Source organism: Myotis lucifugus, unplaced genomic scaffold (genome assembly GCF_000147115.1).
Source record: "Myotis lucifugus unplaced genomic scaffold, Myoluc2.0 scaffold_20, whole genome shotgun sequence".
NCBI lineage: Eukaryota > Metazoa > Chordata > Mammalia > Chiroptera > Vespertilionidae > Myotis > Myotis lucifugus.
This window is the reverse complement of record NW_005871068.1, coordinates 10,744,835-10,769,903: the sequence shown is the minus strand read 5'-3', so window position 1 is coordinate 10,769,903 and position 25,069 is coordinate 10,744,835. Positions and strand designations below refer to the sequence as shown.

The window sequence follows — 25,069 nt, the reverse complement described above, 5'->3', positions numbered from 1 at the left end:
TTATTAATACATGAATAACATGATATAGTGGTGGACCTAATAGTAACTATAATTTCAAAGTAATAATAAATGTAAAATATATTGTGAGATATATGCAGCATCTATAAAACAAGCTGAAAAACTTTTGATTTGTATTTGCAACAGAGTCATAGGCTACAGTTTATAGCCTACAAACAAATGAAAATAATGAAACACTTTTTTTTAAAGAGAGATAAAATTTTTAATTATTAAAATACACTGGTAAATTGAGTCATTTACATGGCAATACTAAGTTGATAAACATGGTCATTATCAGATTAAAAACTTTCCAAATACCCCACTAAACATCAGTCACAAGTCCTTGAAATAGTATAGAATTAAAATGATGAAATGCTGTGATCACTCAAAGGTATAATGAGAGACTCAATGTCTACCAGGCACTTGTATTTACACAGCCTTGGACTAAAAAAAAATAAGAAGTTAATCAAAATGTATATATGGCATGCCAGTTCATTGGTTTATTTTTCAATATTGCAAGATCCTACATTGTTCCTAATAAAGGAAATTCTCTGACATTTAAATCTGAAAAACAACATACTAAAAAAGGGACAGAGATAATAGTAAGAATTTAAAAATTCTACAACAAAAATTAATATAGAAATAGTGAAAGATAATAGACATATGTATTACTTTAGGTAATTCATTTATTATTTAGCTTATTATCTTAAGTTACAAAATAAGGATTTTGTTACGTAAAAACTATCAAAAAAAGTATCAGTGAAAAGACATCACTGTTATGAACTGTATTGAATGCCCAAGGTGAAAATGCTGCTGGAGCAGAGCAGGCTGACTGGGCATCAATTTACTTGTCTTTTATACGTGAATCACAGAATGTTCCATATATGAGTATAGTGTTTAACCAATTCCTTGCTACTGCCACATCATTCAATATGCACCCATGATTTTAACTATAAACTTACGAATTTTGGGGAGATTGGGGGCGGCAAGTGACTCTAGAATTTCCTGAGAAATGTCTGTGCACATGACAATGTCCCATGGAGTGAAATATCTTCTAAATCTTGATGAGCAAGCTTTTCTTTTTTTTTTTTTAAACTGAACTCATTGGGGTATAATTGCTTAAGAAAAGTATATAGGTTTCAGGTGTACAATTCTATAATACATTGTCTGTATATTGTATTGTGTGTTCACCACCTCAAGTCAAGTTTCCTTTCATCACCATGTATCTCCCTTTACCTTCTTCTGCCTCCCCTCAGTCCCCTTTCCCTCTGGTAAACACCATACTATTGTCTGTGTCTATGAGGTTTTTTGTTGTTGTTCTTGTTGTTGTTGTTGTTTTTGTTGTTTGTTTGTTTTGCTTAATTCCTCCACCGTCTTCACACAGCCCCCTAAAAAGCCTCCCCTCTGACAGCTGTCAGTCTGTTCTCTGTATCTATGAGTCTGTTTCTATTTTGTTTATTAATTTATTTTATTCATTAGATTCCACATGTAAGTGAAATCATATGGTATTTGTCTCTTTCTGACTAGCTTATTTTACTTAGCAAATATTCTCCAGTTCCATCCATGCTGTCGCAAATTATATATATAAAAAAAATCCCTTCCTTTTTTACAGCTGACTAGTATTCCACTGTATAAATGTACACCAGCTTTTTTATCCACTCATATTGATGGGCACTTGGGCTATTTCTAAATCTTGTCTATTGTAAATAGCACTGCAATTAACATAGGGCTGCATATACTCTTTTAAGTTAGTGTTTCAGGTTTTATCAAATATATTTCCAGAAGTGAGTCATAAGACAGTTCCACTTTTAATTTTTTGATGTAACTCCATACTGCTTTCCACAGTGGCTGCACCAGTCTTTATTCCCACCAACAGTGTATGAGGGAAGGGTTCCCTTTTCTCCACATCTTCTCCATCACTTGTTTATTGATTCATTTATGAAAACCATTCTAACAGGTCTTTGGTGATATTTTATTGTGGTTTTAATTTGCATTTCTCTGGTGATTAGTGACATTAAGCATCTTTTCATATGTCTATTGATCATCTGTGTGTCCTTTTTGGAGAAATGTCTATTCAGGACTTTAGCCCATTTTTTAATTGGATTGTTTGGGTTTTTGTCATTGAGTTTTATAAACTCTTTATAAATTTTGGATATTAACCTCTAATTGGATGTATTATTAAGTCATGATATTTTCTTATAATTTTTGAACAGTCTTTGATTGAATAACATATTTACAGTTTCAGATGGAAGACCAAGTTTATCTTCTTGTCTTCTATTATTGATTTTTCTCTTACATCTTTAGCTGCTCCTGTAGGACATCACTGATGGCCATGAAGTTCCACTCTGCTGGTGGGAAAAAAAGGGAATGGCAACTGGAGGCCACAGGTTCTGGGAGTGGAGATGGAGGCAGAGTGAGGCATGCCCCAACGGAAGCTGGCATGGGCTGTATGGGGCTAGGGCACTGTGGGCCAGAACAGGAATGCAAAACTTTTGTTACATGTTGTTGTTGTTTTGTCTTGGATTTCTTTTCCTGAAAATCAATCTATCATTATTTTTTAACTTTATTTTTATTGTTGACACTATTACAGATATCTCCATTTTTGCCCCCTTTGCCCACCTCCACACCCACCCCCCGCAACCTCCTTCCCTCTGGCCATTACCACACTGTTGTCTGTGTCTAGGCATTAGATGTTAATAAAAAGAAAGATGTCTTTTTTTCATTCAGTTTAACAGATATCTGAATTCTATCCATGGACCATTCAACCTGAGTTCAGAGCTCTTGTCCTTGCCCATAAATTCCATGAACCTGGATTTGTGTCTGTTTTGTTCATTGCCATATGACAGTGTATTTCATAAAACAGATTCTACTGCATGAATGAGAAATGGAATACAGTTATCAAATACTTCACTGAATTTTAGAATCTAGCAATGAACAACACATAATCTCCAGTCTCAAGGACTAATTTTATGACAGAAAATATAAACAATTAAATAATGTGACCCTAGCCAAGTTTTTAACTTTTCAGAGCCTCAGTTTCCTCATATGTAAAATGCATGTAATAATAGTCACCATTATACGATCAGTATGGGGATAAAATAAGTATCAATATAGTAGCAATACATACATACCTACACATATAGGTATACATATAGGTTTGTGTTGCATGTGTGAGAACAGTACCAAACACCTTCTGTCGTTTAAGTATTTGCCATTATGATGAAAGCAAAGGAGGTATAAGGTGCTATGAAATTGCATAGCAGGGAAATATAATTTTATCTAGGGAATGAAAAATGTCTCACATAGCAAATTATGTTTCAAGCTGATATCTAAAGATTTGATGGAAGGTAGGCAATCAAAAGTGAAGGGAGGCTTATGGAATGGTGAAAGAGAACATGCAATATCTCTGAGACAATAAGGAGCACAGTACTGAGAGAGAAAAAAAATTCCTTGTGCCTGGGATAAAATGTGAAGGGAAGGAGAGGCGAGAGTTGCAGCCAGAGAGGTAAGCACAAGCTAAGGTAGATAGAAAACTGCACGGTATATATTTATGCCTTTCCCAACCCCTAAGATAGATATGATAACCACAAAATTTTTTTTTAATAATAGTTGATAAAACAGAATTTTCAGCATTGTTATGTGGATGATGTATGTATTATTTTTGAAAACCTGGTGGGTTCAGAGGGACTCAATTTGTCTTGTGTTTTCAGCACTTGTAAATTAAATGTAATAAACTATAACTTACTGATTATTATGTTTTTTCTAGTATATTTAGTAATTATTGGTGTTTGTTACATAAAAAGTTAAAATGGATGTGGAATAGCCAAAGTGTAGACACACACACACACACACACACACACACACACCCCTTAGGAAAAAAGTATTTCAGAACAGTGACATTGGTTTTTCTCACATATGCTAGATAAATTATTTAATGAAGTTACCCAACAAGCTATTTATTTGCTGTGGAGGTGGGGGATAGCTTCCATATCAAGCTGAATATATAATAGATGGTTGAAAGCAAATATAAGATTTCATCAATCCCCCCCCCCATTTAAAGTATTTTCCTCACCAAAACCCTTAAATTTTCCTGATTTATCACTTCAAACTATAACTATTAATCCTCCAAGAAAGAGGCATACTCAGAAGTTTAAGATAAATTAATACTGTATTGGTGATGGCAATTGTAACTTTAAAAATACTGATTCGTGCATGGTATTTTTAAAATACAAAATGAATTTTCTTAAAATGATACTTATTTACTTGGTAAATAAGTTGTGTGCAAGAGAGTCAACTAATTTAATTCCTTACTTTCTAAAGAAAGCACTCCCCCTAAGTCAAAATATCAAGTAAAAAGTCTACTCTTGAGAGAAACAGAGACTCTGACTTTAAATATGTCCAATGTACACAATAAATATCTCCTTGAAAAAATCCTCTTATTAGAAAATTTTCCATAGAATCACAAGAGGCAAATTCTATTGGAGAAAGTGCATGCTATATTTCATCATAAAGCAGAGATGTGGAGCTGAGCACACAGCATCCGTATTTCAAAAGTACAAGCAGAAGAGACAGTTTTAACCTTAAAAGGCTGTGATGATAAGTGAAAAGCAGCCAAAAATTCAGTGTGAATAATATGTGTGGCAAAGGAACTCCTCTTTTGATATAGTTAGGAAAAGAATGTAATCCAAAAGCTTTGCCTCTGTACAGTGGACCGAGCAGATACTGAAAGAGATTTGCAGATCCCCTGTTTTTTAGGCAGGAAGAATGCTCATTAAATGCAGAACGCTGCTCTGGCTCCTGTGTTTGCTCCGAGGTGTAGGTTTTGTTCCACTGACGTATCAGATAGTCAGAGTGGTTACCACATCGACGTTGTAGCAGCTGCATAATAAATGACTGAGAGAATCATGTTAGGCATGCCCACCTAACCTAACTTGAATCATGCGAAAGGGGAGCTGTTGGAATTCTATTGACTTTCTGGTTCCCAGCAGTCGGCAGTAATAGAATGCTTTCAGGAAGATGACAGAATCAGGAGAAAGATGCTGTTTTGCACTATCTTGATTTGTTACAGCAGCCAACTTATTGGCATGATGGAGTGACAGGAAAAACAGCTGGCATGGAAGGTAGGATTATTAAAGCTATTACATCATTATGAATACAATTAGAAGCTGACCATGACAAAGCATATGTTTGGACAAGCAGCTGTTGGTAGCTTGGGTTTGTTGCCGAGCTTTTCAAACTCTGCAAACAGTGTTGCTTTTACGGAATGGATTTGAAAATGTCCTTCTTCTGCGTTAGATTTTTGGGGGGTGTGCTTGCCTCCAACCTCAGGGAAACACTTCTGGGATAGAAATCAGTATTAGAAGATTTTAAAATAAAGTATTTTTCAGGTAGATGATGACAGGGGGAGAGAAAAATCTATGGGGAAATCTACCCCAGCTCAGCTACATGCAGTTTAGTTACAAAGACTGATTGATATATTGACATATTCAGACATTGAGAGAAATAAATGTATAGAATGTTTGAATAGGTTGAAAATTGTTACACTTGGTTTCTGTTTTATAAGGAGTTTGGCTGTCAGTCTTTTCTCCTCATCAGTTTCTAGCTTTTGACATTTATTCAGTCATTCTGCATTATATGAAGAAAATACATCAATATCTCCTACAGGGTTTTTCAACAACTCTAGCATCTGCTTCAGCTATTGAACTGTATTCACGTTTTGCCAAGTTGATGTCGACCCAGCTGGTCTATCATTTCTCGCTTGATTACTGCTCTTAATTTCTCTGTATCAGCTTGTTTCAGAGAGGGCTTTGAAAGCTGTTAATGAAAATGACAGAAAATGATAAATTATTGAAAATTGGACCATTTATTTATTTATTTACTTACTTACTTACTTTGGAACCTTTGTGAGTTTTTGTCTTACATTCTTTCTTGCCTGCGTATAATTTTAGAACCCCTTTGTTGTTTTGCAATATTTCTTTCCCACACAATCAATGGATTATACTTATAAGTACTTTTAAATAAATGAAGCATGAGCCTGGACTGCGTTTAGCTCCAAAAGTAAAGTTTGGGGGGGAAAGGAGAGCAATTTAAGCTTTTTATAGAAACTATGCCTGGTTTTCCATATACTGTTTTCATATGCTGTCATGGGAATGTGTCAGTGACTATATATTTGACCAAACATATTAAAATGATTCTTTATCACCACTAGGGTAACAAGAAAATAAAACACTCAAAGCTGTTTTTAACAAGTGATTGCTTTAAACAGATGTCAAAGTAGAAATAGATTTTTCTGAGGATAAAAAGCATGATTGTTAATTATCTATATAAGACAGAATCTTTTCAGCTGTCTTCCCCATCTTCCCAGTAGCTAAATCATCCAAGTTAATAGAATATCATATATGAACATCTAATTTGACCTTTTGGTTTACACAGTTTTGCTCATATGTGCTGTACCTTTTCTGTAGTAATTGTAACATCCCAGTCAATCTGGGCAAGGAACACTACTGGCTGTTATGTAACTTTTCCCCCTGAATGTTAGCCTATGTTTTTCAATTACGCATTCCTCTTAGAAAGTGACTGAAGACAACATGTATTTAAATAAAAGTGAATTAATTAGAAACTGATGGGCTGATTATACTACTTGGATTCATTCAAATTAACCACTAATGTATGTTTTGAAAAACAGTCACAGATTTTGATGAGTACTTTTTAACCTTGAGGCATATATAACTGTAGTTGAATATACAATTCATACATACAGCAGGAAACAAAAGTTTTCTACATGTATAGTTTCAGCAGCAAACATTTTAACTAATGCAGTTCAGGCAACTTAATTATTTCCTAGTAATACTTTTAAGTACTGTGTGTGCTTGTATACAGTCTCTTACAGTACTTCTTTAATCTTTGGGAAGCTTAGAGACTGACAGAGAATTTGCATCCAGATGATATTGGGTTATTTCTTGATTGGTTGAAAAAAATCGTCTTTATCTGTACTATTGTTTAAGTACAGTTCTCTTGTGTCAATTTTATTTTTCAACTTTATAACCATTTTAAGTGACAATTCAAGTCTGGAAAAACTCTTTTATATTACATCTTTAGTAGGACTTTCATTTTGTGAATTGCCTCCTGTGAGAAAAATGTTCAGCTTCCTGTTAGCCTTACACTCCTGTTACCATAGTTACTTTAAAAAGAAGGCTTTTCCTTTCAATGAAGATAGTGTAATTTAAATCAGCCACTGGATTCCCCAAGCCATGGTTTTTTGTTTTGTTTGTTTTTAACAATGAAAGGGATTTATTTTACTTTTTAAATGAATTGATCGGGGTCACATTGGTTAATAAAATTACATAGGTTTCAGGTATACAATTCTATAATACATCATCCATATATTGTACTGTGTGTTCACCACCCAAAGTGTAGTCTCCTTCTGTCACCATTTATCCTTCCCTTACCCTCTTCTACCTGCCCTCCCCTTTCACTCTGGTAATCACTATACTGTTGTCTATGTTTATGAGGTTTTGTGTTTTTTTTTCTTAATCCCTTCACCTTTTTCACACAACCCACAACCCGCCCTCTATCTGCAGCTGTCAGCCTGTTCTCTGTATCTATGAGTCTGTTTCTATATTGTTTGTTAGTTTATTTTGTTCACTAGGTTCCAAACCGTGGCTTTTTCTTTGTAGTTCAGACTGTTTCAGTTGTGACTAGGAAGTGCTTTGTATTTGATTCCACTGATGAATGGAGAGGACAGACACTAGGTGGCACCAGCTGTTGATTATTAATGAAATCTTAAAGGCTTTGGGCAACACACCTGAAAAGCAGGCGTACCCTTATTGATAAATGCATTTGTAAGACTTAGTCATACTTGTGGATCTTTCTGGCTCTGGAACATAATTAGCATGCAAAGTGATAAGACCATATGAAGTTTCCAAGTCCCAGTTGCTTAATTTTGTGTTTTCTAAAGAGATTCAGAAAAAAAAGAAAAGAAAAAATGCATAAAAATGGAAAGAATGTGTGAAAGAGAGGTGAGACGAATGAAATGGACTGTAATCATATAAATATTTTAATATGAAATTATTGAGTTGTATAAATCTCTGTGAGTTTTACCCAATTCTCTACAAACCTAGATTTTTTTAAATAAGGAATTTATACTGTAAAAGCAACTATAGCAACTACTTGTCTCTTTTAGGTAAAAATCTTATTGAACATCATTACTTTCAATTCAAAAATGCCCCTTATTTCTCCTTTAATGGAAATACTTTTTATTGAAAATTCCCACCTGTGATTGAATTGCCCCCCTTGAGGTATATTGCTCTTCATACAGAAAAATGAGCAGGGGGAGCCACTATCAGTTAAGAAATATTCTTTGAAATGCTTTTATTGAGAAGCCTGCTCCTTTATATTATTCTAATCTCATCTATCTTTTAAGAATGAAAAAGCAAATAAAGACAAATTGTAAAAGGATGAGATACACATATAGACTGGGTGGTAGGGGGAGGGAGAATCAAAACTGGTAAAAAATTAAAAAAGCCCAACCTGTGTGGCTCAGTGGTTGAGGGTCCACCCATGAACCAAGAGAACTCCGGTTTGATTCCTGGTCAGGGTATATGCCTGGGTTGTAGGCTCAATCCCCAGTAGGGGGTGTGTAGGAGGCAGCCAATCCACGTTTCTATCTCTCTATCCCTCTCTCTTCTTCTCTCTATAAAATCAATACAAAATATTAAAACACACACATACACACACCTGTTAAACAAGAGAAAACCACAACAGCATTTTTTATAATTTTTTTATTGGTTGATTAAGATATTACATATGTGTCCTTATGAACCTGGAATTAACAAACTAAAATGAAAAAGAGAATGGAACGTAAATAATTAGGATGAGGAGATTAAATAACTGGTCATATTGGAGATTTTTTTCTGAGAAAAATAAGCAATATTATTCCCCTCTATGAGAATAAGGGGCAACTCCTGAGGAAGATGGAATTTTTTAGAATGAGGTAATATAGGCCATAATCCTCTAAGATTTTATGAAATGGTATGTGATATAGTTAGTTGTCCTGATTATACCATGAAATTTGTTAAAGGTTTTTATCATGTAGTCAAGATGGGGAAATGTTTGCCATTTGATATGTGTAGTAGGTTAATTAACTTGCTAAATTATGCTGCCTTTGGTGTATTAATTAATCATTGCAAAACAGGAAGGAGGACTCTCTCAGGACTATGATGCAGTTCTATCCAACTGGCTCTATCTGACTTTGACTGATGTTTTCATAATGTGCCCTGTAATTCTGACCTTGGCCCTGGTTGTCCTGTGATATATTAATACTCAAAACATAAAATAAAAATATCTTGACTAACTGGAAAAGTAAAAAAACCACCTTGAAATATTAGTATGCCAAAGAATTCTGACTACCTAGAAAATGCAATGAGGTCAAAAAGATGAAGTTTAATAGAAATAAAGTCCTACACTAAGATTCAAAGTCAATCTGATGAGTACAATATGTGAGAGAGTTAAAGCTTAACAAAAATTCATTGAATAAAAGAATGATTTTGTTGGCCATAATTTCAGTATCAGTTAGTCTCACATGGCATCAAAACAAAATAAAGTAATGTTGTTAAATATGCATCCTTTCAGAAGGAAACAAAAAGGAGATGACACATTTTAGAAGAAAAAGTTTTAAAGGAACACCACGCTGTATGAGGAACTTTAAAATTTGGGATAGCATTCCATGAAAAATGTCTGGATGGTGAAAGGTGCTAGAAACTACATGTGAAGGCCATTGAAGGTACTAGAAAAGGGAAAAGTTGAAGAATGTCTTAAGGAATAAGGATAAAAAATTAAACTGATTGCAAGTATTAGACAAGCTATAATATAGACGCGGGATGAGACTCCTTTATACCTCTCTCATAGTGAAGAAAAAATATACTTCCAATTAATTATATAAGCAGAGAATTGACTACTTTGTGAGATACTGTACTCTTTGTGCTCAGCGCTGAGGATAGGGAAATTGAAGATGTCTGAGATAATTTCTAATTTTAAGAATCTGCGAATCTATTTATTTCATGAAAAAAATATTTACCTTTTCATATATTTCTTCAAATGTCCCTGCTACTCCTCAGGAACCCTCCAGGCTAGGAGTCAGCAAATGATGGCTCTTATGACATGCCTTTATAATTGGCCAGCCAGCTAAGAATGGTTTTTACATTTCTAACTGATATTTAATACAAATAATATGTGACACATAAAAATTTCAATTTGAGGGTCTATTAATAAACTTTTACTGGTAGGTAGCCATACATATTTGCACATTGTCTATGGCTGTTTTCATGTTAACACAGTAGTTAAGTAGTTGTGACAGAGACCATATGGGTCACAAATCCAAAAATATTTACTATCTGGCTTTTGATAGTAAAATTTTGCTGACCTAATCTCTAGACTCTTAAGAGAAATGTATCTTTTTGCTCATTAAATTGTCTAAAACAAGCTAGGTAACAATGAAATATCAGCTGAAGACCATCAATAGAAATGCAACTACCCATAGTATTTTAGTACTACAGACTTTGAAAAATGGTTCAAATGTACAACTGAGGAGTTAGTCATGGGAATAGTTTGGCTATTATTCTATTGAGATATTTTACTTCCTGAAGAATGTTTATTATTTACTTAATGTCACTGAAAGAAAATTGGAGGTCTCTGCAAATCACTGACATTATAATATCTGCTTTGCCTAAACCCAGTAATTTTGCTGAACTTACCTATTTGCTAAGGTTCAATTATCTTTATTGTTACTGTTTAGTTACTGTGTAATTTAAATGGACTTACAGAAAGTGCAGAAGTCAATGGAAAACAAGGTAAAGTGAGTGGAATCACTTCTTGCTCCCACCCTTTTCTCTCTTCATAGGTCTATGAACTCTCTGAGGAGCTTTTGCATTACAGAGTTCTGGAGAGGTGCTCATGTTTTAAAAAAGATGAGGGTATAATTGATAAAATATGTTCCAGGGGGGATCAAAGAATAGCAAAATAAAATATATGCACTGCACTATAATAGAAAAATGTAAACTGTTAGTACATGATAATAAAAGGCTAAACCTAAAAGTTAGCAGTAAGATATTTATGAGATATTTCCCTGAACATGTGGATATGAGAAGAGATTTTTTTTTCAAATCACATGAAAAACCATACTCAGATTCCAAGCATAAAATTAAGGGATTCTGGATTTACCATCATATATGACATTCCCCATAATTCCATGATTGTGAAACTAAAATCCCTGGATTCTTTCCTAGGGAAGGCTGTCATTTCTGCTCACCGGTAGCACTGGACATTCATGTGAAACCCATAGGATTCTGATTTTATTTCCATGAGGATGTTACTGAGCAGCTATCTTGTGATGCCTGTCTCTATGGTAACAGATACAAGGTTTAAGGATCGGAAGGAAATTCTTCATATTGGTATAGGAATATGGAGCGATGAAGGAGACTTACTGAGGAAGAGGATAAGGCTGAGAGAAGGCAAAAGAGGCAAATAAAAAAAACTGTCATGAGGGAGCTGTTTGGTGCATGAAAACAATTTAACAATTTTACACTTTATCTCGGAATGAAATAAAAACCAACATGCTAAGTACAGTTTAAAAAAAACAAAACACAACCTTTAAAAGTATTGTTTTTCAACCACCCAGTGAATTTTATGTAATTGAAGTTACACAGATCTTTTCCTTAGTTGGCTTGCTTTTCACTTTGGAGAAAAAGATTGCTTCTTGCCTGACATTGATAAGAAGAGAGTTTCTAACCCTGACAAATTTAGTTGTTGTTATTGCTATCGAGAATCTTGATCTTTCAGAGGACTTTCTTTTCTTAATTCCAAGGCTGAGAATGTTGAGCTCTCATTGGCATTTCCTCATAATCACTGAATTTCTCAGGGAATTAATGAAGGTACACTGTCCTTCCAAGATATTCTTTTTAGGTCTATTTCTACTAAAGGCCTGTAATAAATAAAACAAGCATACTGCTTATTGGAAAATTTAGCATTTTTAAGAGTGTGTTAGGTAAGATTTTATGTTTTTAAATGTTTAACTTGTTCTTATTAAAATAAAAAAGGAAAGAAAAATCCAGATGTTTGAAAATACTTGGTTTTCCATTTATTTCTCTTGTTCCTTATCTTTTACTTTTAGTTTACAAAATAAAAACCCACCGTGATTGAATTGTTTTAGGAAGGAAATAAATACAACTCTCCTTGTCATTTGTTTAAAGTATATATTAAAAGTGTTATCAAATAGCCAATAGTATTTAAAATATTTGTGCAATTTATATATCCTTCAGGAAAACATAATACACAGAGAAGAGAGATGGTTATCTTACTCTGAAGCTCGTATACATACATTAACACAGTGTTGGTATTTTATTTATCCTGATGTCTTTATACAGTGTGTGTTAGGGTCAAAGGGGAAAAAATAAAACAACAGCAAGAGAGCAAAATTTCATAACAATGAAAAAATTACATTTTGGAGATTATAGATAAATACATTTCAAACGATATTTTAGTTATAAGATCAAATTAACAAATATTTACTTGTTTATTATTCACAGGTGTAGTGTTCAAAGCTTTAAAGGATTTGTATTTTTATGGTTTATTTTCTGACCTAAAGAAATGTATAGATTCCCTGTACAGATTTAGCTTTTCACAGATTTAATCCACTATATGTAGAAATTAATAAAAAAAATAAGACAATGTCTTCAGGACTTGTTCACACTGTCTTTAAATTAAATGAAAAAAATAGACAACTGTAATGTTGCAGTACCTTCTTTGATAATTTTGGAAAATAATTTTTTGAAAGAAAAGTTTGATTATAGCTCTCTACATTTTGAACCATAAACAATAATTGCAATATAAAATGAGGTTTCTGAGTAAAGTAAAGTTACTTTAACTATTAAACATACTAGAGGCCCGGTGCATGGATTTGTGCACCGAAGGGGTCCCTCAGCCTGGCCTATGCCCTCTTGCAATACAAGACCCCTTGGGGGATGTCAGATAGTGAACTTCTGCCCGATCCCCGCAGGCCTGATTCAGACAGGAGGGAGCCCGACCTGTGCGTTGAGCGTCTGTCCCCTGGTGGTCAGTGTGCGTCATAGTGACCAGTTGACTGGTTGACCAGTCTTTCGGTTGCTTAGGCTTTTATATACAGTGGGGCCTTGACTTACGAGTTTAATTCGTTCCGTGAGGGAGCTCATAACTCAAATTACTCATATGTCAAATCAATTGTGAACGAGTGAGACACGTGATGCTGGGCTGATGTTGTGGCATTCACTGTGACATTCGCTGCGCCAACTAGTGGTGGGGTATCTGAAGCTGGCTCGTAACCCGAATTTTAGCTCACAACTCAAAGCAAAAAATCGGCCGAGAGACAGCTCATATCTCGAAAAACTCGTTAGTCTGGACACTTGAAAGTCAAGGCCCCACTGTATATAGATACACTGATTTTGGAAACTGACTTCAATTTAAAAAATAAGAAACTCTCAATGTATATCTAGCATGACTGCCTTCAAAAAACTTCTCATTTCCTTGGGCTTTGGGATTGCACAGTCCAAATTTCACTGCAGAGAATAAGAAAATGAGTAAAAAGATTGTCCAGTGATTCTCCACCTTCCTAATGCCGCGACCCTTTAATACAGTTCCTCATGTTGTGGTGACCCCCAACCATAAAATTATTTTTGTTGCTACTTCATAACTGTAATTTTTCTACTGTTATGAATCATAATGTAAATATCTGATATGCAGGATGTATTTTCAGAGGTCGCGACTTACAGGTTGAGAACCACTGGTCTAGACAAAAGTAATATGCAAAGTAAAGATGAGGAGATAATCTTCTGGCAAATGTTTATACAGAAAGTGGAGGATGGCTGAACTGCAAGGGCAGGAGGTGTGCAGCGATTAATCAGTATCCATATACATTTGAAGACAAATGGTACCTATCAGTGTTCCCAAAGAAATATTGTCATTACCTGACCATCCAGATGCAAATGTGAAGAACAAGTAAGGAAAATAAACCTATAATCATCAATCTACTCGTCATGGCATTGATTCAACTGATTATAGTGCTCAGGATAAAACATATTAAGGACCATAATATCCTGATTTTACTAGCACAGATTTCTATTTTACATAGTAAAACATAAATAGTAAGTTGGATTTTGAAAAGTGATGCTAGTGTTAACCTGAAATTTTATGGGCTTTGGGTAGTTTGTGGGACTTATTAATGTTCTATGACATACATATAAAAGAGGATATTAGCATAATATTTTCAAGTTCCATCCATGTTGTTGCAAATGGCAGTATTTCATCTTTTCTTATGGCTGAGTAGTATTCCATTGTATATATGCCCCACCTATTCTTTACCTAATCATCTATCAAAGGACATTTTGGTTTTTTTCATGTTTTGAGTCATGTATCATAGAAATGTACACTTGAAACCTATATAATCTTGTTAACCAATGTCACTCCAATAAATTTAATTTTAAAAAGTAGGAGAATGAGTAAATGCCTGCCCATGATGGTAATGTAGAAACATTAATATAGAGAGTAAGTATCTCAACTTTATATCCTTTTGACTGCCGACCCATTTATGGACTGGCTGTGGTGGCTGTGGTGGCCAAAGGTGGGGCCCACTTCTCCATTAGGTAATCCAGAACAGGATTAGAGCTCACCAACTGAATTGACTGGTTTTCTCTGCTGCTTTCCATTCATCCAATAAATATTTATTGATAAATTATGTCAGGCTCTGTGCTAGAGAAAGATGACTGAGATATGATCCCTGAGGAATTTAGAGATGAATGAGCTTTACGTGGATAAGGACAGCAAAATATCAACAGCTTACCAGAGGGCAGCACAGCTGTGAATTCAGATAGAAGAGGCAGCTCAAGAATGAGCTGCTAGAGGCTTCCAGGCATCCTGGTTTGAGTGATGTGGAAGAACTGGCAAGTCTATCAAAGAGCAAAATGATAGCTGAAGGGAAAGAACACAAATTCAGTGAAAAAATAGTCAGTAATTCAAAGTAGAGTGTGAAGTAAAATATCTGAACTTTCACTTGAGATGAGGAGCATTCCTACCAGTCATTGCTGATCTTCATTGAAATCAAATCTAGAACGAAGATATAAAAACTTTTGTAAAATTCGATTGCAGACAGAGATTGAACATTTTTAAACCTACATGAATGTGGCCATGCGAACTTGCTCTTAGGAGGACTTTTAAAAACCATGCAAGTATGTCTCTTGGTAGTTTATATATGTCTATCTCTGGAAACTCCTATGCTATTTTTAGAGAAATTATCATATTATTTTATCTCAGTGTGTATCTATCTTTAGAAGCTACCTGAAAATATTTCACCTATATTAAATTAATCACGGAGTCAGAGCTCAGAGACTACAAAGGATGGATAAAAGAACATCACTTTATATAGTCTAGGCCTATTACTATATAGAGCTGTAACATGAAGAAATTTGGTTAAATAAGCATGAAGATTTCATCCAACTTCAGCAGCATTCAATTTAATTGATCTTCAGTTTCACTCCTGACTCCTAAGAACTTAAAAATACATAGGTTTATATGTCCATTTACATAGAAAATAAGCAGGGTATTTTCTGAACACTTGAATTGTCTGGACTGTCACCCTCTCCTCCATTTCCCCCTTCCTCCCTTTCTGTCTCTTTCTCTTTCTTCTCCCCTCTTACCTCATTTCATTCCTGTTCCCCCTCCCCTCTTCATACATATGTAGATGTGTGGATGTATGCATGCATATATATCTCTATTTCTGACTCTCAGAAGTAATCTAGATATATAGGCACAAGACAAGGAAAATTTCCTCCCAACATTCATTATTGAAATAATTTTCCCTGGTAGGTAAAAGCAATTCTGTCTGGCTTTGTTTTTAAAACTTTTGTAACTATAATGCAAATACATAAAGGTTCATAAATCAATAAGTGCACAATGTAATCAATTTTAACAGAGTGAACACATCCCAGTGATTACTCAAAGAAAATAATATTACTAGCATCCCCAAATCTACTGTTACCCCTTCTCAGTCAAGAATGCCCCAGAGATAACCACCATACTAACTTCTAACACACCATAGGTTAGGGTAGCCCATTTCTGAACTACTAGTATATTTTGGGGAGTATGCAATATATATAGTTAATCCTCATGCAAGGTTATATTTCCATTGATTCTTAGAGCGAGTAGAAGGAAAGGGGAGAGACAGAGAAAGAGAAACATCAATGTGAGAGAGACACATTGATTGGTTGCCTCCAGCACTTGCCCTGACCAGGGCTGAGGATCAAGCCTGCAATCCAGGTACATGCCCTTGACCAAAATCAAACCTGTGACCCTTCAGCCCAGAGGCGGGCGCTCTATCTACCAAGCCAAACCAGTTACGACTGTGATATAAATTCTTTTGTGTCTGACTACTGTTTCTCAACATTATTTTATGAGATCCATCTATTCTGTTGCTTGCAGTACTGGTCCAATCATTACTGGTGTTGTGTAGTATGTCATGGTATGAACATACTACAGTTTTCTTACCACATCTCCACTTCATGGACAAATGGATTGATTCTATTTGGGGCCTCTAAAAATAATGCTACTCTGAACATTTTTGTACATTTTGCATATATTCACATACTTCTGTTATGCAAACACCGTGAAGTAGAATTGCTGGATCACAGAATAGCCAAGTACCCACTTTTTGTTGATAACGCCAAGTAGTTTTTGAAGGTAGGTGAACAAACTTACTTACCTGCCATCACTATATGAAAATTCTGGATATTTTTGCCAGAGCTTAGTATTATCTCAGTGTTTAATTTTAGCCATGTGGCTGCTGTGCTATAGAATCTCATTGTATTTTTTATTTCAATTTTTTATAATTATTATTGAATTGGAGAACTTTTATGTGTGCTGGTCATGTGTATGTTATCTTTGATAAGTCTTACCTTTATTTTTCTTTTGAGGTGCTACCTATGATTTTTTATTGATGTGTAAGCATTCTTTATTTTTTTCTGGATATGAACATTGTGTTATTATATGTATTGCAAAACATAGGTGGATATATATTTATAGAAGCCTAGAATTTAAAGCTCAGACACCCATAAAGAATACTTAATACAATCTCTTCATTTGACAGGTGAGGAAACTGGAACCTTTGGAAATAAAGTCACTTGCTTAAAACCTCCTCTAATCAGTAGTAAGACCAGAAATACAACAGAAGTCTCTGAACACTAAAGTAATGACTTTTTCTATTAAACCACATTATGATGAATTTTTAGACCCTTCTAATGTGGTGACTCAAACTACTTGTCTATCTGGAGAGGCCAAGAAATTCATGCCATAGCAATTATAATAGAAAATACAGAGTTTTGCATGATTAATCTCATTAATTCTGTGAACAAAATATCTCCAACTAACCAATTGTATAGCATGGCCATGTAAAATTTAAGATTGTTTTTCTTTTGGTATCAGACTTTATTTTTCCTCTTCAAATAACTTTATTATTACACTCAGCTTCTTCTCATGTTTATTCTTGTTACTTCTATCTTCCAGTCCCACATTTGGTTAAAATTCAAGAAAGTCCAGTTTTTCTGTGGTGAACTAATAAGAATATTAATTTTCTAATATTTTTGTCTCATCAAACAAGGTAATAAACTAATACCTTCCTGTTATTTATTTGTTTTACATTCTAGATGCAACACTATGTACTTTTTATCCATTATTTTAAATATTTTGAACAACTGCAAAAGATGTTTTATTATCCCCATTTTACTGATCTAGAAACTGAGCCTCACTGAGTTTAAGCTACTTATGAGACAGCTGGAAATTAAATCAGATTCATCAGAGTTCAAACATCAGACTCTTTGCATGATTTCACTCTACCTGCTTGGGAGGAAACAGATTTAACAATACAGATTTGGGTCACTACCTGCTTTTAGTGCTTCTGCTGTGCGTCTTAGTGATGTTCATATGTTCTAACATCATTTAATAATTCCATTTTGTATCCTTTTTCAAAATGGTAATCAGAGCAGTTACTTTTATGGCATTGATTTTATTCATTTTATTGACTATAAAAGTTTTTTTGTTGTTAAGCCTCACCCCAGGATGTGTTTTTTTTCATTGAGTTTTAGAAAGAGTGGGAGGGGCAGGGGAAAGAGAGAGAGAGAGAGAGAGAGAGAGAGAGAGAGAGAGAGAGAAATCAGTGTGAGACATATCGATTGGTTGCCTCCCACGCACACCCAGAATTGGGCCAGGGATCGAACCTGCAACCCAAGTATATGCCCTTGACTAGATCTAACCCGCAACCCTCCAGTGTATGGGCTGACACTCTAACCACTGAGCAACGCTGCCCAGGGCAACTGTAGAAGCTTTTATTAGTACACAACCTAAACACTGGTAAGTTCATATACAGAGACTCTAGTTAATTTTCTTTTATTAAGAGGCCAGACCTATTATAAGAGTCTTTGGTTTCAGTTCTTTTTATTTTTAAAAGTAATTTTATTTATTTATTTTTATTTCAGAGAGGAAGGGAGAGGGAGGGAGGGAGAGAAACATCAATGATGAGAGCAAATCATTGATTGGCTGCCTTCTGCATGCCCCCTACGACCCTGAGCCTGCAACCCAGGCATGTGCCCTGACCGGAATTGAACAGTGACCTCCTGGTTCATAGGTAGATGCTCAACTACTGAGCCATGCTGGCGGGCTTTTTTCAGTTCTTTTTAGCAATTTATTCTAGGATATGATTATTTCTCATCTAGGTTTTAGTTCCAAATATTTTTATTTCTTCTTCATGGAAGAGCAGTTCCACAGATGCCTGAGAATCCGTGTGCTTGTAGTCCTTGGCTTCTAGTCTAGTCCAGAGTGAGTCCCCTTGCCACACCTCCCTAGTTTTGTGCAAAGCGGATACATACTGGTGCCTCCATCTAGAAATCTGAATCCAAATGATTTACCAAGAATGTTATTTTTCTCTTAAGGTATGAGAGAAGCACATTTGAACAAATATTTTATAATTATAGTTGGTTCGTTGTGCCTGGGAAAATAGGAATGGCTTTACATCAAGAATCTCTAATTCATAGGTATTTGGTAATAGTAATTAATTAAGTGTAGACAGCTTTACAATTAAGAAAATACTTTCTTGTTTACTTACTCATATAAGAAAACATGTGAGTTAACCTAGGTAAGAAGTATTATTTCCTCTTTACACAGATCCATGTCTGTTTGTATCTTACATTTCTTTTAGCTCTGCCATCTGATTTCCATACCAGCTGCCAATTGCTGCCTTAGTTCAGACCCCTGCAGCTCACATTGAATAGTAGCTTCCTAACTTAACTGTGGTCTTTCTTGACTCCAGTTTACTCTTAAAAGGCTGCTAGGCTTGTTTCTCTGAAAAGCCAAAGTCAATAGGTCATTCCTCTACTTAAATCCATAGATATGTCCCCATTGTTCTTAGGATATAATTCACATAACTTATATGAGGGGGCAGGGGGGAAGCCCTTTACAACATTTTCTCTGTTTTGTTTTCAGGTCTAATCTTTCACCCACCATGTGAATGCCTTGCCCTCACATACAGAGTTCTCTGAATGTAACACAGTTCCTGATCCATGCCCTTTAATCATATTGACCCCACTCTGAAACACTTCTTACTGCCACATATTCACTTGTCACATGTCTTATCACCCTCCAAGATCGTGTAAATAGTGCCTCTTCTTCATCTTTGGATGAATCTTATACCCTGTGTATACTTCCATAGCCCCTTCCTCTTACCTCCCAACACTTATCTTTCTGTGCTATACTTTTCAGTTTGTTTATTTATAGACTAGAGGCCCGGTGCACAGTGGGTTCCCTCGGCCTGGCCTGTGGGGATTGGGCCAAAACCAGCTGTCTGACACCCCCCCTCAAGGGGTCCCAGATTGCGAGAGGGTGCAGGCCAGGCCGAGGGACCCCACTGGTGCACAATCCGGGACAGGGAGGGACCGAGGGAGGGCTCTAGGGTGTGTCTGGCCCGTCTTGCCCAGCCCCGATTGGCCGGACCCCAGCAGCAAGCTAACCTATCCATCAGAGCGTATGCCCCCTGGTGGTCAGTGCACATCATAACGACTGTCAAATGGTTGAACGTTCAGACATTAAGCATATTAGGCTTTTATTATATAGGATTATTGGTGCCTGAGGACTGTGGTTTCTCCTTTTATGCTCTACCTGTTGCATAGCACCTAGGGAAATAGTGACTCAACTTTCACTTAAAGTTGTAATAAGTTACACAGCTGGAGGTAATAAAATGCTCTTTGATTCTTTTTTTTAAATATATATTTTATTGATTTTTTTACAAAGAGGAAGAGAGAGGGATAGAGAGTTAGAAACATCGATGAGAGAGAAACATCTATCAGCTGCCTCCAGCACACCTCCTACTGGTGATGTGCCCGCAACCAAGGTACATGCCCTTGACCAGAATCGAACCTGGGACCTTTCAGCCCGCAGCTGATGCTCTATCCACTGAGCCAAACCGGTTAGGGCGCTCTTTGATTCTTATGGTAGCATCCGTTTCCCTTCAATTTAACTAACCATAATACATGAATAATAGATTTTCAAAATACCTGTATGTCTAGATTATGGAAATAAGTTGAGCCAAGTTATTGTTTTGGTGTATTTTGTGCTGGTAGAAGTTGGGATATTTATTTACAATAGTCTAATAGTCACTGTACATATTAGAAATGGATAGAGCACAGTATTTTTAAGCTTTATTTCCTTTGTGATTTATATAATGTCTCCCACTGAGATTTTAAATAATTTAAATTACCCATTGAGAAAACAACAAAATAATTTAATGGAATGATCAAGTAAAATCATAGAAGGATAACATGACAGTTAAGTTTATGAGGTAAACAAATTCAGGCATATTAGTAAATTAATTTAAAGTAAAAATGTGGCCATTTTTTCTTCCTTTATTACTAATAGAAAATGATTGACTTCACCAATCAACCAATTGTGCTATGTATGCATCATGGTTATTGTAAAGTGTACCTGAAATTAAAAGCATATATCTAATTCCATTTCCTCACTGAGTTTTTATTAGGAAATGAGAACTACTTTCTAAGGAATATGAGATTGGAAAGTAGGGGATATACAATACCAGCAATGGAAAGGTAGAGCTAATATGTGATTGGGTTATAGCCTAAAGCTCAGGTCCACATCTGTACAGTCTGCCAGAACACAGGTTCCCTGCAGCTGCAAAGAGAGTAAGAATTCAATGGATGTGTCCAATGAAATGGGCTGTTTACATACTGCTTGCTCTAATACACAGCTTTGTGATATCAGGGAATAATAAAGAGCACATTTAGATATTTTATAATGTCTTAAATCATCTCTGTGGAGGGAAATCTCCAAGATGCATAAGTTTATACAAAATTGGTTCCAAAATTTACCCCTTCTTTAAAATCACAATTCTCTATGATAGGAAGCCACATGCCAGGAGCCATGCATATTTAATTATTTGTTTTGATGCTTTTTGTTGAAATTCTATTCATTCTTTATACACAGTTCTCTTCATACATAAGGACATTTAATGCACTGTGTCTATAAAAATATTGAGGCTTACATAATTCAGTCATGCACATTACAGTATTAAATTATTTGAGAATGAAGCAAACATTTGTAGGATTATAGTAGCCAAAGCAAATGATATCTTTTATTATATTATTCAAGAAAATCAAATATTGTGACTACATTTACAAAACGCAAATACAATGACACTTGTATTGATATACACATTAACCATGGGCACAAATCTGGCTGAGTGAAAGGTAAGGGGAGGTATAACCATAACCAGTAATGGGAATGCATTTAAAACCTGTAATTGCACATTAAAGAAACATGCTATAGATGACTACTTGTTTATATTTTCTATTTTTGAGAAAATAATGCCATCTTGATATTCTTCTTTGCCCAAATGAATCAAGAAAAAATGTTTACATTTTTTAATGTAGCAAATATAGAGAATAAATGCTGATCTAAAGTACATATAGGAAAGTGAGAGAATAGATCATAAGATCAATGCCTTCCATCATTGAGTCAGCCAGTGTGATGGCATCAACCAGTATGGGACATAGTAGTGGATCCAGGTAGAAACCATTTTCAAGCAGTTGGATCTGCTAATACTTTCAATTAATTGAAGGTGGATCCCATTTTTTATCAGGAACATATTTTATTTTTTGGTACAGATGCCTTTTATTGGTCTGGCCAGCATGAGTAGTAGAGGGTGTGGGCAGAGCTCCACTATCTTTCCTGGCTCCCATCTTCCCTCTCCTGGGAGTTCATGACTCACCCCGAGGGGAGAGGAGTATTTGGGGCAGGGGTAGCAGGCATAGCCAGGATAAAAAATACAGGGTGTAGATTTGAAAGAGGCTCAGGGTGATGTAGAAAACATCGGGTTACCAGACCATCCAGATAAAACATCCATCAGGTTAAAGCAGGAATGGGAGGCGTCAGAAGGAAAGGCCTTCCTAGAGGCTTCCTATCATGTCCTTTGTGTCATCAGCATCTCCTGGATGTTACCCTTAACTTTCTTCACGCTGAACTCCAGGTGGAACTTTTTTCTGTTCCAGTTCTTTAATTTCTTCTGCTACTTTCTTGTTCCTCTAACAGCTTATTATGAATTACCACCTGTTACTTACATCTATTAAAGTCATAATCTCAGTATCTATAAAATATTCAAGCTTTTGTTCTGTTTAGCTGTTCAATCCGTATCTCTGCAAGCTTTACCTTCTGTTGTGCATCAATAACTTTGGCTTGGAGCTCTGTGAAGGCCTTCAACTTCATATCCACAGGCGCCACCATCTTGAATCACTTTCTGTCCCTGTCTATCAGAAATGTATTTTAAATGTAAAATGGAACCTGCCCTGAAGGTAGAGAAAATTTGTATGCATTAAGGCTCATTCTAATACAACTACCATTAATTAATTAGTAATTAACTAGTAATTAATTAGCTAACATTATAATGATAATTTAAGTCTATAAGAATTTGATTCAAAGTATACTATCATTTCAACCAAATTGTTTTAAAGTGTATTTCATTTTATTTCATTCAGTTGAAATAAATTAAAGTGGCATATTTCTAATAATACATGAAAAATTACTAGCTCCCTATAAAAGATGGTCTTGGTGCCCTCCCCTCTATTCTGGGAAATCACCTTTCCCATATATGCCATAACTTCTTACTATAATTTGAGTTTTTGCCTTAGGTTTTCCATTTGATTTTGGCTTAGCTGAAAGTGTCCCAGAGATAAGATAATTGATAATTGCTCTTAATGCATTACAGATGAGAGGTGATACCCCATATTTCTGGTCATTCAGGTGAGATACCTTATTCTCCTAGAGGTCCCAAGTGGTATTGAAACTCAGTTTATAAAAACAGCACTGTACTGGTTTTACTCTATTCTCACTTGCTCTTACCCACAGTTTTTGCTGTGCTTTTGGGGGTCACCTCTAAAATAAATTATTTGCACTTTCTTGGGGCCTACATCTGGGGAAATACAACCCAAAAGAACATTTTATAAATAGTTTTGCTTCTAATTTTTTATCCTTTTCATCAGAGCAGTGCATTTGGGGAGAATGTAAGGGCAACTATCAAAAGATACATTGGTTTGGGAATTAAGGAACCTCTTAGAAGTGAGACATTAATTTTACCACATTGTGATTTTATAGTAGTCATTACCAAATTGGGCTGTTTTATTTTCATATGAAAAATTAAAGCATTAGATCACATATGGTTAAAGAAAAGAAAGAAATTAATAGGAAACATCAAAAACTACCATCGCACCATGTGCAGTAGCTGACAGTGGTCAGGGAGAAAAGTCACAGAAAATATATGACTACATCTGTTTTTGTTCATCGGTTTATGTTGTTCATTATAATCCACAAATGAGTGAGAGCATGTGATATTTATCTTTCTCTGACTGACTTATTTCCCTTAGCATAATGCTCTCCAGTTCCATCCATGCATCGATCAGATGCTCAAACCTCAGAGGGAAGGTAGGGGAGGGTGGGGGTGAGGGGGAGAAATCAACCAAAGGACTTGTATGCATGCATATAAGCATAAGCGATGGAAGTGGACAACAGGGGGTGATGGTGAGGGCAGGATTGGGCGGATGAGGGGACATTGAGGGGGTAAGGACACATTTGTAATATCTTAATCAATAAAGGGAAAACAACTTAAAAAATAAAAATAATATTTCCCAGTTAAAAAAAAAAGAAAATATATGACTACTATATGACCACTCTACCCCTTCACCCTCTAACCCTCAGTCCTGCTGTTGTGGTCATTGCTCCTTACATCACGGCAAAACAAAACATCAGTGTAAGAAAAGGTATAGAATTTATAAAGGAAAACAATGTTATAGTATTATCAGCACATGGTATCTGTTGTGCCATCCCAATCAGGTCATATCCTTCTTTGTTCATGTCTGACTTAGAGAAAAGCTTTCACTGAAATTGTAAAAGCAAGAAGTAATATGGCTCCTATTACTGTCCTACATGACTGTTTTAATGTATCCATACAATATCATGAGAGCTGCTAGAGTAGCTCCCGATGCTGCTACGTACAGTATTGAATAGTTTTTCATTCCATACAGGGTTTAAACTGATCTCTCACCCACTCATGAAAAACTGCGAAACATTTTCTTACCTTTCTCACTCCAATTATTATTTATCGAGGACTTATAACTGACCTCAAGAGGTGCTTTATCTTCACCTTAGTGGGAATATTACAATGTAATTAGCTGGGGAAGTTGAAAGGACAAAATAAACCATTATTAGCATTTAAGTCAACTAGTCGGATTTTGATAGAGGGAAAGGTTTGAAAGTTTTCTTATTATCAGAGTGTGGGTCCCACTTTCTTATAAATTTTGTCTTCCCTATAATTCATATCAATTCTGTCTACAATGATGTTAGTAAAGATGATAATCATGAAGGTGATAATGATAATGGTTTCTCATAATTTATAACTATAATAGCAGATAAAATGTGGTAAGCACTAAAAAAAAAAAAAAAAAAA

At 35.4% G+C, this 25,069-nt stretch overlaps 1 protein-coding gene and 1 pseudogene across 1 annotated transcript in view; one reads left to right on the top strand and one right to left on the bottom strand.

Annotated features, from left to right (window-relative positions):
• Positions 1 to 4,935: 4,935 nt before the first annotated feature.
• The window catches only part of DMD (dystrophin), a 2,279,750-nt gene continuing 2,259,616 nt past the window's right edge, over positions 4,936 to 25,069 (top strand). The window contains exon 1 of the mRNA XM_023751347.1: positions 4,936 to 5,117. Coding sequence (XP_023607115.1) covers positions 5,111 to 5,117 — 7 coding nt within the window. The 5' untranslated portion in view covers positions 4,936 to 5,110. The remainder of the gene's footprint in view (positions 5,118 to 25,069) is intronic.
• LOC106696587 lies at positions 22,535 to 22,854 on the bottom strand (annotated as a pseudogene).